The sequence below is a fragment of the Rana temporaria genome, chromosome 13 (genome assembly GCF_905171775.1).
Source record: "Rana temporaria chromosome 13, aRanTem1.1, whole genome shotgun sequence".
NCBI classification, from domain to species: Eukaryota; Metazoa; Chordata; class Amphibia; order Anura; family Ranidae; genus Rana; species Rana temporaria.
In genome coordinates, this window is record NC_053501.1 from 113,210,987 (window position 1) to 113,231,991 (window position 21,005).

The window sequence follows — 21,005 nt, forward strand, 5'->3', positions numbered from 1 at the left end:
AGAAAATTACTTAAAACCCACAAACATTATATATATTTTTTTCTAACACCCTAGAGAATAAAATGGCAGTCATTGCAATACTTTTTGTCACACCGTATTTGCGCAGCGGTCTTTCAAGCGCACTTTTTTTGGAAAAAATAAGACAACAATAAATTTGGCCCAATTTTTTTATATATTGTGAAAGATAATGTTACGATGAGTAAAATGAAACCCAACATGTCACGCTTAAAAATTGCGCCCGCTCGTGGCATGGCGTCAAACTTTTACCCTTAAAAATCTCGATAGGCGACGTTTAAAAAATTCTACAGGTTGCATTTTTTGAGCTACAGAGTAGGCCTAAGGCTAAAATTATTGCTCTCGCTCTAACGATCGCGGCGATACCTCACTTGTGTGGTTTGAAAACCGTTTTCATATGCGGGCGCTACTCGCGTATACGTTCGCTTCTACGCGCGAGCTCTTCGGGACGGGGCGCTTTAAAAAAAAAATTGGGGGGTTTTCGGATTTATTTTTATTTATTTTACAATTTTTAACACTGAAATAAAAAAAATTAATTATCACTTTTATTTCTATTACAAGGAATGTAAACATCCCTTGTAATAGAAAAAAGCATGACAGGTCCTCTTAAATATGAGATCTGGGGTCAAAAAGACCTCAGATCTCATATTTAGGCTTAAATGCAAAAAAAAAAAAAAAAAAATTTGAAAATGTCATTGATTCAAATGACAAAAAAAAAAAATGTTGCTTTAAGAGGCTGGGCGGGACTGACGTTTTGACGTCACTTCCGCCCAGCAGAGCTATGGGGAAGGGTGAAGGAGATTTTTCCTTCACTCGCAACCCCACACAGCTGCCGAACGGTCCCGATCTCCTCTGCCGCTACCGACGGCTACGGTAAGCTGCGGAGGGCGCGGGAGAGCGGCGGGAGGGGGGGGGCCCTCTCCCGCCACCGATAACGGCGATCTCGCGGCGAATCCGCCTTGGAGACCGCCGTTATCGTGTACCGGACCGCCCACTGAAGAGATAAATATCTCGGTTGTGGCAGCAGCTGCTGCCGTTACCGAGATATTCATCTTTAAAGTGATGACGTATAACGACGGTGGGCGGTCGGCAAGTAGTTAATGTCTAAACCGTTGGCAACAAAAGTGTCGCAATTGCTACCTGGCGCCCAGATTTTGTCGAAAGCCTGCTTTAAGATATAATTTCTAGGTAGAATTACAGCAATCAAGATGATACTACTCCCAAAAATGTTATACCTCTTTAGAGCACTCCCAATTAGAATTCATAAAATAATGATCACTAAATTCCAATCTGATATCAATAAATTTGTATGGTCAGACTCTTTGGCTGTATTACCTCTAGTATTATCGGCTAGGTGGGCTCAAATGGCACAATGGCACATTCCCAATCAGAAGGTCCCATGGGCTGAATTTGAGAAAAATTCTATCTAACCATATTCCATCTCAGGTATGTTATGGGGAAACAAAATTCCGAATCACGCCATAAACTCTCTAAATCTAAGGCCTCGTACAGACGCCTGGACAGTCCGCTGAAAACGGTCTGCCGGACAGTTTTCAGCGGACATGTCCGGCCAGAGATTTATGTCTGATGGTTGTACACACCATCAGACAGAAATCCGCACGTACACGATCCGCGGTGACGTGGCCGCGCCATCGCCGCAACGATGACGCAGCGACGTGCGCGGCCCTGGAAGTTCAAAGCTTCCACGCATGCGTCAAATCACTTCGACGCATGCGAGGGATGGCGGCCGATCGGAAATGTACAGTGAACATGTCCGACGGACAGGCTTCCAGCGGACATGTTTCTTAGCATGCTAAGAAACATTTGTCCGCTGTAAAACGGTCGGCTGGACAAATGTCCGCTGGAAACCTGTCCAGTCGGCCGTACACACGACCGAACATGTCTGCTGAAACTGGTCCACGGTCGTGTGTACGGGGCCTAATAGTCTCACAAGCATATCAACTATGGAAACTATATAACAGAAAATTCAATCTTATATCGAAATCTCCCCCACATGCATCCTTTATAGGTGACCCAAAATTTCACCAAATCACACATGGTACATTAGATCTCACTTGGTGGACAAACAACAATCTGACGTCCCTTTTCAATTTTATAGTGAGCAATAATTTCACCTCCTTTTCCTCATTTAAATCCAAACACCAAATCCGTGATGCAGAAAATCATAAATTCCTGCAGATTAAACATTTCTTCAACACATACTTTCAAACTACAAACACACTACCTCCCTCATTTTTGGAAAATCTTTGTCGCCAAGAAAACACTTTTTTTTTTACCGAAATATACTCTAATCTAATCAACAATATAGAAACAAATAAACTTTCATACATGATCAAGTGGGAGCAATAGGAAAACGTCACATATTCTGCTGTCAACTGGGATAATTGCATAAATGCACTAAGTCCATCACAATTAAAGAAACGGCACTGAAACTGTTTACAAGATGGTACTATACATCAACTAAACTTCATACTATTTTTCCCTACGACCCCTGAGGCCGCGTACACACGGTCGGTCAAAACCGATGAGAATGGACCGAAGTTCAGTTTCATCGGTCCAAACCGACCGTGTGTACGTACGGCCCATCGGTCTTTGGTCCTTCGGACCAAAATTTTAAAACTTGCTTTAAAATCGAACCGATGAACTGCTGACCGATCGGTCCAAACCGATGGTTAGTACACAAAAGCATCGGTTCAAAACCCGCGCATTCTCAGAATCAAGTCGACGCATGCTTGGAAGCATTGAACTTAGTTTTTTTCAGCACGTCGTGTGTTTTACGTCACCGCATTCTGACCCGATCGGATTTTGAACTGATGGTGTGTACACACATCAGACCATCAGTCTACTTCAGCGGTGAACTGATGAAAACGGTCCGGCGGACCGTTCTCATCGGATGAACCGGTCGTGTGTACGCGGCCTTAGACATGCTATAGGGATTGCAACTCCATGACAAAGATCACACGTATTTGGAAACAATTAGAAAACTTTGCCTCCAAAAATATTGTTCTAACCCTACACAATTGCCTCCTTTTCTCCCCCATTATAGGCCTCCATGTCCATAATATGAGATTAATTCACACAATATGTGTTGCGATCCACTGGTTAATTGCATTCCATTGGAAATCAACATCAGTCCCACTAGCACACCTCAAAACAAGAATCATCAACATAAATCTCATGGGAAAAAAATATTTCATACAATACAGAATACAAACCATATATACAATAAAAAATGGGATCCATGGTTCAAACTTTCTATCTCTTTTTTTAATTCGGACTAATGTAACTCTTTATAGTTGACAGAGAGAAAATATATACAATGTTTATCAGTTTATGTATACATCAAAGGACATTATTACGCTCTACATATGTTAATTATTATGTTGGTCCATTTATGCAGAATGATTATCTATAATTATTTCTGTACTTATGTCAAGTCAATTTTGTACCACCATTTTTGTACTCAATAAAAAGTTTGTAAACAGTGTACAGGACGCCGGGGTTGGGTCCTGGACGGACGCTATGTTGCGCCAATATTTGGAGTGTGGTCCCTTTAATGCAATGGTGTAGGGTTCAGGAGGTCACCCAGAGGGGGTAAGAAATTCCTGGAAATAAAAGTTGATCCGGAGAGGACGGACCTACAGTCCTCTCTGTCCTTGTTAGTGTCATTTGGGGCCTGGAATTTCGGAGGCTCTAAAGTGACGTTCGGGAGGGAAAGAGCCTCCTCCCCTGTCCTCTGGCAGTCAAGCACACAGGGGCCCAGATTCAAGAAGCACTTGCATCCGCGCAACCATAGTTGCGCGGCGCAAGTGCTTACTTGCTCCGGTGTAACGAGTGCTCCTGATTCAGGAACCTCGTTACACCGAATGCAGCCTAGGATGTGACAAACATAAGCCTCCTTATGCCTTCACATCCCAGGCTGCATTCTTGCGTTGGCCGCTAGGGGGCGCGGCCTTTGTGATCGGCGTGTAGTATGCAAATTGCATACTACCACCGATTCACAAAAGTTGCGCGGGCCCTGCCTACGCAAGGTACGGAGTTTCCGTACGGCGCCTTTAGCATAAGGTTGCTCCTGCTAATAGCAGGCGCAGCCAATGCTAAAGTATAGCTGCGCCTCCCGCTCGCGACGTTCAAATTTAACGTCGTTTACGTAAGTGAACCGTGAATGGCGCTGGACGCCATTCACGTTCACTTACAAGCAAATGACGTCCTTGCGACGTCATTTGCCGCAATGCACGTCGGGAAAGTTTCCCGACGGAGCATGCGCTGTTCGCTCGGCGCGGGAGCGCGCCTAATTTAAATGATTCCCGCCCCCGGCGGGATCATTTACATTAGGCAGCCTTGCGCCCGGCTGCTTAGCATATTGCCCGCGCAATTTACGGAGCAACTGCTCCGTGAATCGCGGGCAAAGCGCAATATTTGCGTGGGCGCAGAGAAAAAAATTTGCTCTTTGCCCACGCAAATATTGCGCGATTCTACTTGAATCTGGGCCAGGGGGGTTAAGAACTTCCAGGAAACCAGCTTAAAAGACAGGAAGTGCTGATAGAGGGTGTGGAGTAGTAAGGGAGTGCACCTGTCTGCAGAAGCTGTGTACTGCTGAGAAGCTGGTAGAGGGTCAGCAAGGACTGGAAGTTCTGCCTAAAACCGTATGTGCCTTTGTTTTGATTTATTGCTGTGCTGAAAAAAAACAGACTTTTTTCGTTGTTGCCGGAGACAAGCGGACTTTTGTTTTAATGTTTTCCCTGTGTGCTGAAGAAGTAGTTGTTTTTGGTTTGGTCACAAATAAAAACCCTTTTTGTTCACCGTTACGGTTTACGCACTTAATCTCGCAGAGCTAAACAACCCCCAAAGTCCACAACAGATAAATTGGGCACAAAGCTACAAAACATTAAAAAAAAATGTCACTCATAGGGATGAGCCGAACATACCCGGGTTCGGTTCGCATCAGAACGTTCGAACAGACCGCGGGTTCGCGCGAACATTTAGAACCCCATTGAAGTCTATGGGACTCGAACGTTCGAATTCAAAAACGATCATTTTAAAGACCAATATTCAATTTAATGTTGGTAAACGTCTTTCAGAACCCGGGTCTTGCCCCAGGGAACATGTATCAATCGAAAAAAATATTTTAAAAACGGAAGTTTTTGCGGAGCAGCGATTTTAATGATGTTTAAAGTGAAAAAAAAAAAAATTAAAAATTCCTTCAAATATCACACCTGCTGTGTGTCTCTAGTAGTGGCACATGTTTAGAAATGTCCCTGCACAACATTAAATTATTATAAGAACAAAGTAATTTAATACTGGTTGCGCACGTGCTGTGTGGGAACAATATCTCGATTATTTTAGGGGTGGTGGGGGGGTGGCATTATCTTTTTGGGAAAGCAAAATTGTAGAAAAAAGGGCACCCCTCAAACATACTGTAATTGTAGCGCAACAAAGAGCCACGTGCAAAGTATTGCATCAAAAATTGTTATTAGGCGCCCTTGTTACACAGGGGCATAAAAATGTGTCCGTAGGCGCAACATAACACTGCAACCCCTCCCAATATCTGTAATTGTAGCGCAACAAAGAGCCACGTGCAAAGTATTGCATCAAAAATTGTTATTAGGCGCCCTTGTTACACAGGGGCATAAAAATGTGTCCGTAGGCGCAACATAACACTGCAACCCCTCCCAATATCTGTAATTGGAGCGCAACAAGGAGCCACGTGCAAAGTATTGCATCAAAAATTGTTATTAGGCGCCCCTGTTACACAGGGGCATAAAAATGTGTCCATAGGCGCAACATAACACTGCAACCCCTCCCAATATCTGTAATTGGAGCGCAACAAGGAGCCACGTGCAAAGTATTGCATCAAAAATTGTTATTAGGTGCCCCTGTTACACAGGGGCATAAAAATGTGTCCGCAGGCGCAACATAACACTGCAACCCCTCCCAATATCTGTAATTGGAGCGCAACAAGGAGCCACGTGCAAAGTATTGCATCAAAAATTGTTATTAGGTGCCCCTGTTACACAGGGGAATAAAAATGTGTCCGTAGGCGCAACATAACACTGCAACCCCTCCCAATATCTGTAATTGGAGCGCAACAAGGAGCCACGTGCAAAGTATTGCATCAAAAATTGTTATTAGGTGCCCCTGTTACACAGGGGCATAAAAATGTGTCCGTAGGCGCAACATAACACTGCAACCCCTCCCAATATCTGTAATTGGAGCGCAACAAGGAGCCACGTGCAAAGTATTGCATCAAAAATTGTTATTAGGCGCCCTTGTTACACAGGGGCATAAAAATGTGTCCTTAGGCGCAACATAACACTGCAACTCCTCCCAATATCTGTAATTGGAGCGCAACAAGGAGCCACGTGCAAAGTATTGCATCAAAAATTGTTATTAGGCGCCCTTGTTACACAGGGGCATAAAAATGTGTCCGTAGGCGCAACATAACACTGCAACCCCTCCCAATATCTGTAATTGGAGCGCAACAAGGAGCCACGTGCAAAGTATTGCATCAAAAATTGTTATTAGGCGCCCTTGTTACACAGGGGCATAAAAATGTGTCCGTAGGCGCAACATAACACTGCAACCCCTCCCAATATCTGTAATTGGAGCGCAACAAGGAGCCACGTGCAAAGTATTGCATCAAAAATTGTTATTAGGCGCCCTTGTTACACAGGGGCATAAAAATGTGTCAGTAGGCGCAACATAACACTGCAACCCCTCCCAATATCTGTAATTGTAGCGCAACAAAGAGCCACGTGCAAAGTATTGCATCAAAAATTGTTATTAGGCGCCCTTGTTACACAGGGGCATAAAAATGTGTCCGTAGGCGCAACATAACACTGCAACCCCTCCCAATATCTGTAATTGGAGCGCAACAAGGAGCCACGTGCAAAGTATTGCATCAAAAATTGTTATTAGGCGCCCCTGTTACACAGGGGCATAAAAATGTGTCCATAGGCGCAACATAACACTGCAACCCCTCCCAATATCTGTAATTGGAGCGCAACAAGGAGCCACGTGCAAAGTATTGCATCAAAAATTGTTATTAGGTGCCCCTGTTACACAGGGGCATAAAAATGTGTCCGCAGGCGCAACATAACACTGCAACCCCTCCCAATATCTGTAATTGGAGCGCAACAAGGAGCCACGTGCAAAGTATTGCATCAAAAATTGTTATTAGGTGCCCCTGTTACACAGGGGAATAAAAATGTGTCCGTAGGCGCAACATAACACTGCAACCCCTCCCAATATCTGTAATTGGAGCGCAACAAGGAGCCACGTGCAAAGTATTGCATCAAAAATTGTTATTAGGTGCCCCTGTTACACAGGGGCATAAAAATGTGTCCGTAGGCGCAACATAACACTGCAACCCCTCCCAATATCTGTAATTGGAGCGCAACAAGAAGCCACGTGCAAAGTATTGCATCAAAAATTGTTATTAGGCGCCCTTGTTACACAGGGGCATAAAAATGTGTCCGTAGGCGCAACATAACACTGCAACCCCTCCCAATATCTGTAATTGGAGCGCAACAAGGAGCCACGTGCAAAGTATTGCATCAAAAATTGTTATTAGGCGCCCTTGTTACACAGGGGCATAAAAATGTGTCCGCAGGCGCAACATAACACTGCAACCCCTCCCAATATCTGTTTTGGAGCGCAACAAGGAGCCACGTGCAAAGTATTGCATCAAAAATTGTTATTAGGTGCCCCTGTTACACAGGGGAATAAAAATGTGTCCGTAGGCGCAACATAACACTGCAACTCCTCCCAATATCTGTAATTGTAGCGCAACAAAGAGCCACGTGCAAAGTATTGCATCAAAAATTGTTATTAGGCGCCCTTGTTACACAGGGGCATAAAAATGTGTCCGTAGGCGCAACATAACACTGCAACCCCTCCCAATATCTGTAATTGTAGCGCAACAAGGAGCCACGTGCAAAGTATTGCATCAAAAATTGTTATTAGGTGCCCCTGTTACACAGGGGCATAACAATGTGTCCATAGGCGCAACATAACACTGCAACCCCTCCCAATATCTGTAATTGGAGCGCAACAAGGAGCCACGTGCAAAGTATTGCATCAAAAATTGTTATTAGGCGCCCTTGTTACACAGGGGCATAAAAATGTGTCCGTAGGCGCAACATAACACTGCAACCCCTCCCAATATCTGTAATTGGAGCGCAACAAGGAGCCACGTGCAAAGTATTGCATCAAAAATTGTTATTAGGTGCCCCTGTTACACAGGGGCATAAAAATGTGTCCATAGGCGCAACATAACACTGCAACCCCTCCCAATATCTGTAATTGGAGCGCAACAAGGAGCCACGTGCAAAGTATTGCATCAAAAATTGTTATTAGGTGCCCCTGTTACACAGGGGCATAAAAATGTGTCCTTAGGCGCAACATAACACTGCAACCCCTCCCAATATCTGTAATTGGAGCGCAACAAGGAGCCACGTGCAAAGTATTGCATCAAAAATTGTTATTAGGCGCCCCTGTTACACAGGGGCACAAAAATTGTGCCTTAGGCCACGTGCAAAGTATTGCATCAAAAATTGTTATTAGACGCCCCTCTTACACAGGGGCAGAAAAATTAGGCCTTAGGCCACGTGCAAAGTATTGCATCCAAAATTGTTATTAGGCGCAACATAACACTGCAACCCCTCCCAATATCTGTAATTGGAGCGCAACAAGGAGCCACGTGCAAAGTATTGCATCAAAAATTGTTATTAGACACCCCTGTTACACAGGGGCAGAAAAATTAGGCCTTAGGCCTTAGGCCACGTGCAAAGTATTGCATCCAAAATTGTTATTAGGCGCAACATAACACTGCAACCCCTCCCAATATCTGTAATTGGAGCGCAACAAGGAGCCACGTGCAAAGTATTGCATCAAAAATTGTTATTAGACACCCCTGTTACACAGGGGCACAAAAATTGTGCCTTAGGCCTTAGGCCACATGCAAAGTATTGCATCAAAAATTGTTATTAGACACCCCTGTTACACAGGGGCAGAAAAATTAGGCCTTAGGCCACGTGCAAAGTATTGCATCCAAAATTGTTATTAGGCGCAACATAACACTGCAACCCCTCCCAATATCTGTAATTGGAGCGCAACAAGGAGCCACGTGCAAAGTATTGCATCAAAAATTGTTATTAGACGCCCCTGTTACACAGGGGCACAAAAATTAGGCCTTAGGCCACGTGCAAAGTATTGCATCAAAAATTGTTATTAGGCGCCCCTGTTAAACAGGGGCAGAAAAATTAGGCCTTAGGCACTGGTGGCGGAGCACAGAAAAACAAAATTTCTTACTAGCTAACAGCATGAAAAGTGAGGAGGAGAAGGATATTCCATCAGCAGCACAACAGGACAGTCACTCAGCATCAGCAGTCTCAAAGGGATCTGATATTTCAACACAAAATTCTTATTCAGTAACATCAGCATCAGGTGCTTGGTAGCCGGTGTTGATCCAAGCCTGATTCATTTTGATGAAGGTCAGTCGATCAACAGAGTCGGTGGAGAGGCGTACCCTGTGATCGGTCACAAAGCCTCCAGCAGCACTGAATGTACGTTCTGAAAGAACACTGGATGCAGGGCAAGCCAGTAGCTCAATTGCGTACTGTGCAAGCTCTGGCCAGTGATCCATCCTCAAGACCCAGTAAGCCAGAGGATTTTCCGTGGGGAAGGTGTCCAAGTAGGATCTTGCCGCTAGGTATTCCCGGACCATGTAAACCAGACGCTGGCGATGGTTGCTGGAACCGGTCAGACCTTGGGGCTGCGGACTAAAAAATTGTCTGAACGCATCGGTCAGACGGCCACCTTCTCCACCGCTCCTTCTCTGACTCACCGAAGCCTCAGCAAGACGTTGTCCAGGGCCAGGTTTTGGTAATCCCCCCGGTTCTGGGAACGCATTGCACAGACCCTTCTGCAAGGCCTCCCGCAGTAGTTTCATCTTCTGCTCCCTCTGCGATGGCAACATAAGATCCGTTACCTTACTCTTGTAACGTGGATCAAGGAGAGTTGCCAGCCAGTAATGATCCCTCTCCTTGATAGCACGTACACGAGGATCCTTACGCAGGCTTTGCAGAATCAGGGAGGCCATGCAGCGTAGGTTTGCAGAGGCATTCGGGGCACAGTCCTCTGGGTCACTGAGGACGACAGGATCCTCAGCCACCTCATCCCAGCCACGTAAAAGTCCACGTGTTCCTTGGGACTGTAAATGATCCCTTGAAGACTGCTGCTGTTGATGCTGAGTGCTAGGCTCCACCTCCATGCTGCTGATACAATCCTCCTCCTCCTCCTCTTCCTCATCCTCCTCCTCCTCTTCCTGTGTTCCAGGTGGGCAAGCAGGAACAGTGTCTGGATAAAGGGGGCCTTGAGAGGTAAGGAAGTCCTCCTCTTCCTCCCTCTGTTCTGCCTCAAGGGCCCTGTCCATTATTCCACGTAGGGTGTGCTCCAACATGTGAATAAGCGGGACAGTCTCACTGATGCATGCACTGTCACTGCTCACCTTCCTCGTGGCCTCCTCAAATGGTGACAGGACAGTGCATGCATCCCTGATCAAGGCCCACTGGCGTGGTGAAAAAAACCCAAGCTCCCCTGAGCCAGTTCTGCTGCCATATTGGCACAGGTACTCATTGATGGCCCTCTGCTGCGTGTGCAGCCGCTGCAGCATGGACAACGTAGAGTTCCATCTGGTGGGCATGTCACAGATTAGGCGGTTCTTGGGCAGGTTGTATTCCCTCTGGAGGTCTGTCAGCCGAGCAGTGGCATTATATGACCTCCGGAAATGCACACAGACTTTCCTGGCCTGCCTCAGGACATCCTGTAAGCCAGGGTACCTGCCCAAGAACCGCTGCACCACCAAATTGAGAACATGCGCAAAACAGGGCACATGGGTGAGTTTTCCACGTCGCAGGGCAGAGAGGAGGTTGGTGCCATTATCGCTGACCACCATTCCAGGCTTCAGCTGGCGTGGCGTGAACCACCTCTGAGCCTGCCCCTGCAGAGCTGAAAGAACCTCTTCCCCAGTGTGGCTCCTGTCTCCCAAGCACACCAGCTCTAGGACCGCATGGCATCTCTTGGCCTGCATTCCTGCGTAGCCCGTCGTACGCCTACGGAGCACAGCTGGTTCTGAGCCAACATCACCACAGGAAGAGGCCACAGAGGAAGAAGAAGAGGAGGGGGTGGAGGAGAGAGGTGTGTCACAAGCAGTTGTAGTGTTTTGGAGGCGTGGTGGTGGAACAACCTCCAAAACTACTGTGCCTTGACCTGCGTCCTTCCCAGCTGCCAGCAGAGTCACCCAATGGGCCGTAAAAGACAGGTAACGTCCCTGTCCATGCCTGCTGGACCATGAGTCAGCGGTAAGATGCACCTTACCACTGACCGCCCTGTCCAGCGAGGTATGGACATTGCCTTCCACATGCCGGTAGAGAGCCGGAATCGCCTTCCGTGAAAAAAAGTGGCGTTTGGGTACTTGCCACTGAGGTACTGCACATTCCACAAACTCACGGAAGGGGGCAGAATCTACCAACTGAAAAGGTAGCAGTTGAAGTGCTAGCAATTTTGCTAAGCTAGCATTCAACCGCTGGGCATGTGGATGGCTGGGAGCGTACTTCTTTCGGCGCTGCAGCAGCTGGGGCAGGGAAATTTGTCTGGTAATATCAGTAGATTGGCCGGATGTACTACCACTACTACGTTGTGACACACCTATTTCTACACCTTCGGTGCAGGCTGCAGAGAGGACTAGGGGTCTAGTGGGGTTTGAGGTCACAGAAGGGCAAGGGGAGGACCGCTTTGGTCTTTGGTGTGGGTCTTTCTGGTATGCCTGCCAACGAGCTGCATGGCAGGTCGACATATGTCTGGACAAGCATGTGGTGCCCAAGCGGGTGATGTTTTGGCCACGCGAGATACGCTTGAGACATATGTTGCAAACAGCAAAGGTAGCATCTGATGGACAGGTTTCAAAAAAGGCCCACACCAAAGAACTGTTGCTGTACCGTTGAGACACAGCAGCGCCACGTAATGCAGTTGGTGTACTGCCCTTAAGCTGACCCCTGGAGGGCTTCCTGCCTCTTTGAAGATGTGCCTGTGCCTCGTCCTCTTCCTCCTCCTCCTCTCTCCTACCAGGCACCCAGGTAGAGTCAATGACCTCATCATCCCCTCCCTCCTCATCATCACTGGCGACAACCTGGCAGTATGCTCCAGCTGGGGGAACATCACTCCCAGATTGTTGTCCCTCTCGGCCACCCCCTCTCCCTGGGCTCACATCAATGCCTTCCTCTATCAGTGTTCCGTCATCGGAGTCTTCAAAACGCTGTGCATCTTCAGGTAGCATGTACCCAACACTGTGTTGAAACAGTTCGGGGGACTCCTCAGGAGGACACGGTGGGACTAGGGAAGGATTGTGTGATCCCATTGTGCAGAGGGTAGAGGACGCCTTGGCAGCTGCTTTGCCAGACAAACTATAATCAGTCTGTGTGAGAGAGGATGAGGAGGATGAGGACGGCTTGGTCATCCACTCAACTAATTTCTCAGCATGTTGAGGCTCAACACGGCCAGCTCCCGAAAAGAAGGACGAGCGGCCACGTGCTGAAGAGGATGCACCACATCCATCACCAGCGTTACCTCTAGATGCAGAGCCTGCTTGCCCTCGTGACTCTCTGCCTCTCTTTGTCCTTCCAGCCATAGTTATGCGTTCAGGTGTTATGTAACAAAATAGTCGCTGTCACACCAACTGCGTTCAGATGGTATTAAACAGCAACCACACAGTAAGAGCGACTTGGCTCAAGTGTAAAGTAACAAAATAGTCGCTGTCACACCGACTGCGTTCAGATGGTATTAAACAGCAATCACACAGTAAGAGCGACTTGGTTCAAGTGTAAAGTAACAAAATAGTCGCTGTCACACCAACTGCTTTCAGATGGTATTAAACAGCAACCACACAGTAAGAGCGACTTGGCTCAAGTGTGAAGTAACAAAATAGTCGCTGTCACACCGACTGCGTTCAGATGGTATTAAACAGCAACCACACAGTAAGAGCGACTTGGCTCAAGTGTAAAGTAACAAAATAGTCGCTGTCACACCAACTGCGTTCAGATGGTATTAAACAGCAACCACACAGTAAGAGCGACTTGGCTCAAGTGTAAAGTAACAAAATAGTCGCTGTCACACCAACTGCGTTCAGATGGTATTAAACAGCAACCACACAGTAAGAGCGACTTGGCTCAAGTGTAAAGTAACAAAATAGTCGCTGTCACACCGACTGCGTTCAGATGGTATTAAACAGCAATCACACAGTAAGAGCGACTTGGTTCAAGTGTAAAGTAACAAAATAGTCGCTGTCACACCAACTGCGTTCAGATGGTATTAAACAGCAACCACACAGTAAGAGCGACTTGGCTCAAGTGTAAAGTAACAAAATAGTCGCTGTCACACCGACTGCGTTCAGATGGTATTAAACAGCAATCACACAGTAAGAGCGACTTGGTTCAAGTGTAAAGTAACAAAATAGTCGCTGTCACACCAACTGCTTTCAGATGGTATTAAACAGCAACCACACAGTAAGAGCGACTTGGCTCAAGTGTGAAGTAACAAAATAGTCGCTGTCACACCAACTGCGTTCAGATGGTATTAAACAGCAACCACACAGTAAGAGCGACTTGGCTCAAGTGTAAAGTAACAAAATAGTCGCTGTCACACCGACTGCGTTCAGATGGTATTAAACAGCAATCACACAGTAAGAGCGACTTGGTTCAAGTGTAAAGTAACAAAATAGTCGCTGTCACACCAACTGCGTTCAGATGGTATTAAACAGCAACCACACAGTAAGAGCGACTTGGCTCAAGTGTAAAGTAACAAAATAGTCGCTGTCACACCGACTGCGTTCAGATGGTATTAAACAGCAATCACACAGTAAGAGCGACTTGGTTCAAGTGTAAAGTAACAAAATAGTCGCTGTCACACCAACTGCTTTCAGATGGTATTAAACAGCAACCACACAGTAAGAGCGACTTGGCTCAAGTGTAAAGTAACAAAATAGTCGCTGTCACACCAACTGCGTTCAGATGGTATTAAACAGCAACCACACAGTAAGAGCGACTTGGCTCAAGTGTAAAGTAACAAAATAGTCGCTGTCACACCGACTGCGTTCAGATGGTATTAAACAGCAATCACACAGTAAGAGCGACTTGGTTCAAGTGTAAAGTAACAAAATAGTCGCTGTCACACCAACTGCGTTCAGATGGTATTAAACAGCAACCACACAGTAAGAGCGACTTGGCTCAAGTGTAAAGTAACAAAATAGTCGCTGTCACACCGACTGCGTTCAGATGGTATTAAACAGCAATCACACAGTAAGAGCGACTTGGTTCAAGTGTAAAGTAACAAAATAGTCGCTGTCACACCAACTGCGTTCAGATGGTATTAAACAGCAACCACACAGTAAGAGCGACTTGGCTCAAGTGTAAAGTAACAAAATAGTCGCTGTCACACCGACTGCGTTCAGATGGTATTAAACAGCAACCACACAGTAAGAGCGACTTGGCTCAAGTGTAAAGTAACAAAATAGTCGCTGTCACACCGACTGCGTTCAGATGGTATTAAACAGCAACCACACAGTAAGAGCGACTTGGCTCAAGTGTAAAGTAACAAAATAGCCGCAGTGACACCAACTGCCTTTAGTTGCTATTAAACAGCACGCACGCAGTAATAGCGACTGCGGTCAAATGCGATTTAACAGCACGCACGCAGTGACACCAACTGCCTTTAGTTGCTATTAAACAGCACGCACGCAGTAATAGCGACTGCAGTCAAATGCGATTTAACAGCACGCACGCAGTGACACCAACTGCCTTTAGTTGCTATTAAACAGCACGCACGCAGTAATAGCGACTGCGGTCAAATGCGATTTAACAGCATGCACGCAGTGACACCAACTGCCTTTAGTTGCTATTAAACAGCACGCACGCAGTAATAGCGACTGCGGTCAAATGCGATTTAACAGCACGCACGCAGTGACACCAACTGCCTTTAGTTGCTATTAAACAGCACGCACGCAGTAATAGCGACTGCGGTCCAATGCGATTTAACAGCACGCACGCAGTGACACCAACTGCCTTTAGTTGCTATTAAACAGCACGCACGCAGTAATAGCGACTGCGTTTCTGTGCAATTCAATAGCCCAGTTGCATTAACAGCGACTGCGCTTCTGTGCAAATAAATTGCAATTAACTAGCACATGTTAAATAACACAGAATAATTATATTTAAAGTAAATCCCTAATGCAGGCAATACAACACGTTAGAGCGCTGCATGTAGAACAATCTCCTGCCTGATAGATAAACTAGCTGAGCTGTACAGTTTATAAATATATTGACATCGCCTAAGGATGTGAATATATTCTCTACAAACTGTACTTTTAACTATACTGACTACACTTCCTACTCTATCTATCTATCTATCTATCTATCTATCTATCTATCTATCTATCTATCTATCTATCTATCTATCTATCTATCTATCTATCTATCTAGTTAAGACACTGTGTCTCTATCTCTCTATCTCTCTCTGTCTGACTGACTGATCTTCTCTAGAACCGCCAACACACTACACTAGGCAGCCGTGCAGGCTGCCTTTTATAGTGGGGGGCGTGTACTAATCCCCCTGAGCCATAATTGGCCAAAGCCACCCTGGCTTTGGCCAATTATGGCTCTTCGTTTTTTGAGCGCTGTGATTGGGCAAGCATGCGAGACATACAGCATGCTTGGCCAATCATCAGCGCTCAACGCCCCAGTGAATTATGGGACGTTTAGTGTCATTCGAATTTGGCGCGAACGACCCGTTTTGTTCGATTTTCGACGAACGATCGAACGACCGATGTTCGATTCGAACATACGTTCGAATCGAACGCGGAGCTCATCCCTAGTCACTCATAAAAAAAGATCAATACTCACCTGTCCTATCCATGACTTGAAACTTCACTATCCTGAATAGCTGCATCTCCAGCGGAATATTCAGTAACTGAGATTCCGTGTGTTAAATGCTCTTTTCCCCTCATTGCACAATGCGATTCCCCCTCCAGCCATAATGCCGCCACTGTGTCTTAGATTGTCACAATTGTTATTGCAAACACAAAGCCCCATTACCTGTTTGCCCGATTTCCTCTAGGACCGCCAATAAATTAGGATGAGGATGATCTTTCTGTAGCGCATAGAGACATTCCCAAAGTCCAATCACAGCTTCTCTTCCCCGATCCTGAATATCTTGTAACAAGGCTCGAGAGAAGGCATCCCTCTTCATATGTTTTTCCTTTGTCAGAAGGGTCTGAAACACAAATATCGTTTTCTTAAAAAAAAAAGAAAGAAAGAAGATAAAACAAAAGAGGAAAAATTAACAGAGCAATCTTTACCTTGAATTACATTTTATAATGACAACCATGATTTCTTGTAAGAGTTTGGCCTGGTTGTATATGCAATCCTTAAGAAGAGAAATGGTGCCTCAGTGGCGTCACTAGGGTTGGTGTCACCTGGTGCGGTAAAATATGGTGTCAGCCCCCCCCCCCCCCCAATAACATTTTTCAAATATTTTTTACCCTACTGTTTGCTCTCTGTTCTCCTTTCTTCCCCTTTTCTCTCTCTCTCTCCCTATCCATCTTTCTTGTTCGTTCTATCCCTTCTTCTTTCTCTCCATTTTTCTTTGTCCCCTCCCCCCACCTCTCTTTCTCCAGGACCGCAATTCACATCTCAGCCTATAGGCCAGGGGCGTACTTAGAGCATTTGGCACCCGGGGCGGATCCAATATCTGGCACCCCCCCCCCCCCCCACACGTTAAAATGTAAAAACACCCCACTGTGCCCCCTGCATACCTCTGCATCCTTCAATATCTTTTTGTTACTACTGTGTACCCCTCTCCACAACTGCACCTCTGGACCCCTTTACATTACACAGCCCCCTGCATCACTGGACCCCTTTACATTACACAGCCCCCTGCATCACTGGACCCCTTTACATTACACAGCCGCCTGCACCTCTGGACCACTTTACATTGCACAGCACCCTGCATCACTGGACCCCTTTACATTACACAGCCCCCTGCATCACTGGACCCCTTTAAAATTAAACAGTACCCTGTATCACTGGACCCCTTTACATCTCACAGCCCCCTTCACCTCTGGACCCTCTTACATTACACAGCACCCTGCACCTCTGGGCCCCTTTACATTACACAGCACCCTGCACCTCTGGACCTCTTTACGTTACACAGCCCTCTGCACCACTGGACCCCTTTACATCACATAGCCCCCTGCACCTCTGGACCCCTTTACATTACACAGCACCCTGTACCTCTGGACCTCTTTACATTACACAGCCCCCTGCATCACTGGACCCCTTTAAATTTACACAGTACCCTGTATCACTGCACCCCTTTACATTACACAGCACCCTGCATCACTGGACCCCTTTACATCTCATAGCCCCCTGCACCTCTGGACCCCTTTACATTACACAGCACCCTGCATCACTGAACCCTTTTACATCACATAGCCCCCTGCACCTCTGGACCCCTTTACATTACACAGCACCCTGCATCACTGGACCCCTTTACATTACACAGCACCCTGCACCTCTGGACCTCTTTACATTACACAGTACCCTGCATCACTGGACCCCTTTAAAATTACACAGCACCCTGCATCACTGGACCCCTTTACATCACATAGCCCCCTGCACCTCTGGACCCTTTTACACTACACAGCCCTCTGCACCCCTTTACATTACACAGCACCCTGCACCTCTGGACCCCTTTACATTACACAGCACCCTGCATCACTGGACCCCTTTACATTACACAGCACCCTGCATCACTGGCCCCCTTTACATCTCATAGCCCCCTGCACCTCTGGACCCTTTTACATAACACAGCACCCTGCATCACTGCACCCCTTTTACATTACACAGCCACCTGCACATCTGGACCCCTGCATGTTACACAGACCCCCTTCAGTGCAGACACGCCCTCAGTGCAGACACCCCCCCCCCTTAGTGCAACCCCCCCTCAGTGCAAATCCCCCCCTCAGTGCAAACCCCCTCGGTGCAACCCCCCAGTGCAAACCCCCCTTAGTGAAAACCCCCTTTGTGCAAACACCACCTTAGTACAACCCCCCCTCAGTGCAAACACCCCCCCTTCAGTGAAATCCCCCCAGGTGCAAACACCCCCCCTTCCCATTCAGTACCTCAGATCATCGCAGGCAGCGCCACGGCACATGGACAGAAGGTCCCCTCGGCCCCTCCCCCTCTGTACACACAAACAGAGAGGAGGGGGCTGTGCCTGTGTGCCGACTGCCGAGCAGCGCTAACAGCCCGTGGCTGTGAGAGGAGGGGATGGATGGTGCTGCGGTGTCACCCCGCAACCCCCCCCTCCCCCCCTCCGCGGCGCTCATCGCTGCAGTCCCGGGGGGGGGCGCCCCCCCCACATGTCAGCTAAAAAAATTTTTTTTTTTTAAATCGGGATGGTGTCACCCCTCTAGTGGGTGTCACCCGGTGCGGACCGCATCCCCCGCACCCCCCTAGCAACGCCTCTGAACACATCTGCTCATGGTGGATTGTGACATCCCAGACACGACTCCACTTGTACGTTGGAAAGATCCACTGGCGAGGAAATGGAGTGTTGCCAGTACCTTGACCAGTGGCTGCACTGCATGTGAGCGTCCCGTCTGGCTGGTGATTTCATCATGCAGGGCTGTGGCTAATTCCAGGATGGCATCAGGGCTGAATCGGAAGATGCGATACACCTCCGATTCCCCCATGCCGAAAAGGTTCATGCGCGTTCGGTATATCCTCTCCTGTGCCCTCCTCCGTGCCTGTGGACGCAGTAGTACTATGACCATGGCTGCCCCTGGCATGTTGGTATACGGATGTGTTGTCCTGCAAGTGTGGTTGCTAAGCTCGTCCGTAACGGTGCTGCTGCAGCTGACCTGTGCATGTCTGTTGCCGGGTTGCACCTCATTTATGGGGAATAACTTTACACCGGACGTACAACGTTCGTGAATCGCCGTATTTCCCTCATTTGCATATTTGAATGGCTAATCAATGGGAGCAGCACCATGCGTCCAGCCCATATGTGCGCCCACTCTACGCCGGCGTGTGTAAGCTACGTCGGCGAGGTGTAGCCTGTTTTTAGGCACATGTTGGTTTGTGGGTCTGCCGCACACATACGCCGGCGCATATTTGCACTTACGTCAGCGTAACGTGCTATACGTCGGCATAAGTGCTTTGTGAATCTGGGCCATTGTGTGTATCAGTTTCTTAATTATATTCTTTCAAATGCGACTAAAACCAAGACATGCAGAAAATGATGATGGGATCCAGAACTATAGACAGCTGAAGTTATATGCAAGATCTTTTTTGCAGGCTCAGGAAGTAGAGGGCAGGACCGATTCTGACTTCTATAGAGAAAGTTAAAGCGTCCGTATCCTCCTTTTTTACATTTTTGCCTACAGGTAAGACTATAATAAGACTTACCTGTAGTTAAAATGAAAATCTAAACTCGTTTGGTTTAATAAATAGAGCCTGGAGCGCCACAGAGGCCCCCCCAGAAGGAGGATCGGGGACAATCTGTGCAAAACCAACTCCACAGAGGAGGCTTTAGTGTTCCTTTAACCGATTAACGCCCGCGGCATGTATATGTACGTCCACAGAATGGCACGTACAGGCATATGGGCATACATGTACGTCCCCGCCTTTCCCGGGGTCGGGAGTCTGATCGGGACCCCCCCCCCCCCGGTACATACGGCTGCATCGATCTATCCATTCCCTTTTATAGGGAGACTCGATCGATGACGTCAGACCTACAGCCATACCCCCCTACAGTTGTAAACACACACTAGGTGAACCCTAACTCCTTCAGTGCCCCCTGTGGTTAACTCCCAAACTGCAACTGTAATTTTCACAATAAACAATGCAATTGAAAGGCATTTTTTGCTGTGAAAATGACAATGGTCCCAAAAATGTGTCAAAATTGTCCGAAGTGTCCGCCATAATGTCGCAGTCACGAAAAAAAAAAAATCGATGATCGCCGCCATTAGTAGTAAAAAAAAAAAAATAATAATAAAACTATCCCCTATTTTGTAAACGCTATAAATTTTGCGCAAACCAATCGATAAACGCTTATTGCGATTTTTTTTTTTTTTTTTACCAAAAATAGGTAGAAGAATACGTATCGGCCTAAACTGAGGGAAAAAAAATGTTATATATGTTTTTGGGGATATTTATTATAGCAAAAAGTAAAAAATATTGCATTTTTTTCAAAATTGTCGCTCTATTTTTGTTTATATCGCAAAAAATAAAAACTGCAGAGGTGATAAAATACCACCAAAATAAAGCTCTATTTGTGGGAAAAAAAGGACGTCAATTTTGTTTGGGAGCCACGTCGCACGACCGCGCAATTGTCTGTTAAAGCGACGCAGTGCCGAATCGCAAAACCTGGCCTGGGCCTTTAGCTGCATAAAGGTCCGGGGCTTAAGTGGTTAAGATTTGCAATAAACTTTAGCAGCAAATGTACTTAAACGTGGTTTGCGCCGACAGACATATGACAGTTTATTTCAAAATATTTTTGTCTTACATCTGTGCTTAAAACATTCCGAGATTTTAGTTCCTTCAGAAGGGCCCCGGTGTCCATGTTCTCCAGGATGTGGATCAGATCATCTCTGTAATACTCGTATATCCTCCTCAGTGATGGGTCATCATACCCAGACAACTGCTGGGAAAAGGTCCTGATGTTCTCTACAGAAAAACATATTTTTTTTACAGGCTTGTGGGTTTAACTCAGAACTCAAACTATTAGAGAATAAAAAACACACACAAGAAAAGTTTGCATACTCTGGCAGAAATTGAGACATTTTGGCATTTATATTGAAAATATGACTAATCATGCCAAAAAAATAGGATTTTTTGTACTCACCGTAAAATCCT

General features: G+C 46.6%; 1 protein-coding gene across 1 annotated transcript in view; it reads right to left on the reverse strand.

The window, feature by feature from the left end:
• Positions 1 to 21,005, reverse strand: part of LOC120920162 (NACHT, LRR and PYD domains-containing protein 12-like) — a 487,778-nt gene that overhangs the window by 454,940 nt on the left and 11,833 nt on the right. The window contains exons 4-5 of the mRNA XM_040332082.1: positions 20,656 to 20,816; positions 16,182 to 16,359 (exon numbers count right to left, since the gene is read on the reverse strand). Coding sequence (XP_040188016.1) covers positions 16,182 to 16,359; positions 20,656 to 20,816 — 339 coding nt within the window. The remainder of the gene's footprint in view (positions 1 to 16,181; positions 16,360 to 20,655; positions 20,817 to 21,005) is intronic.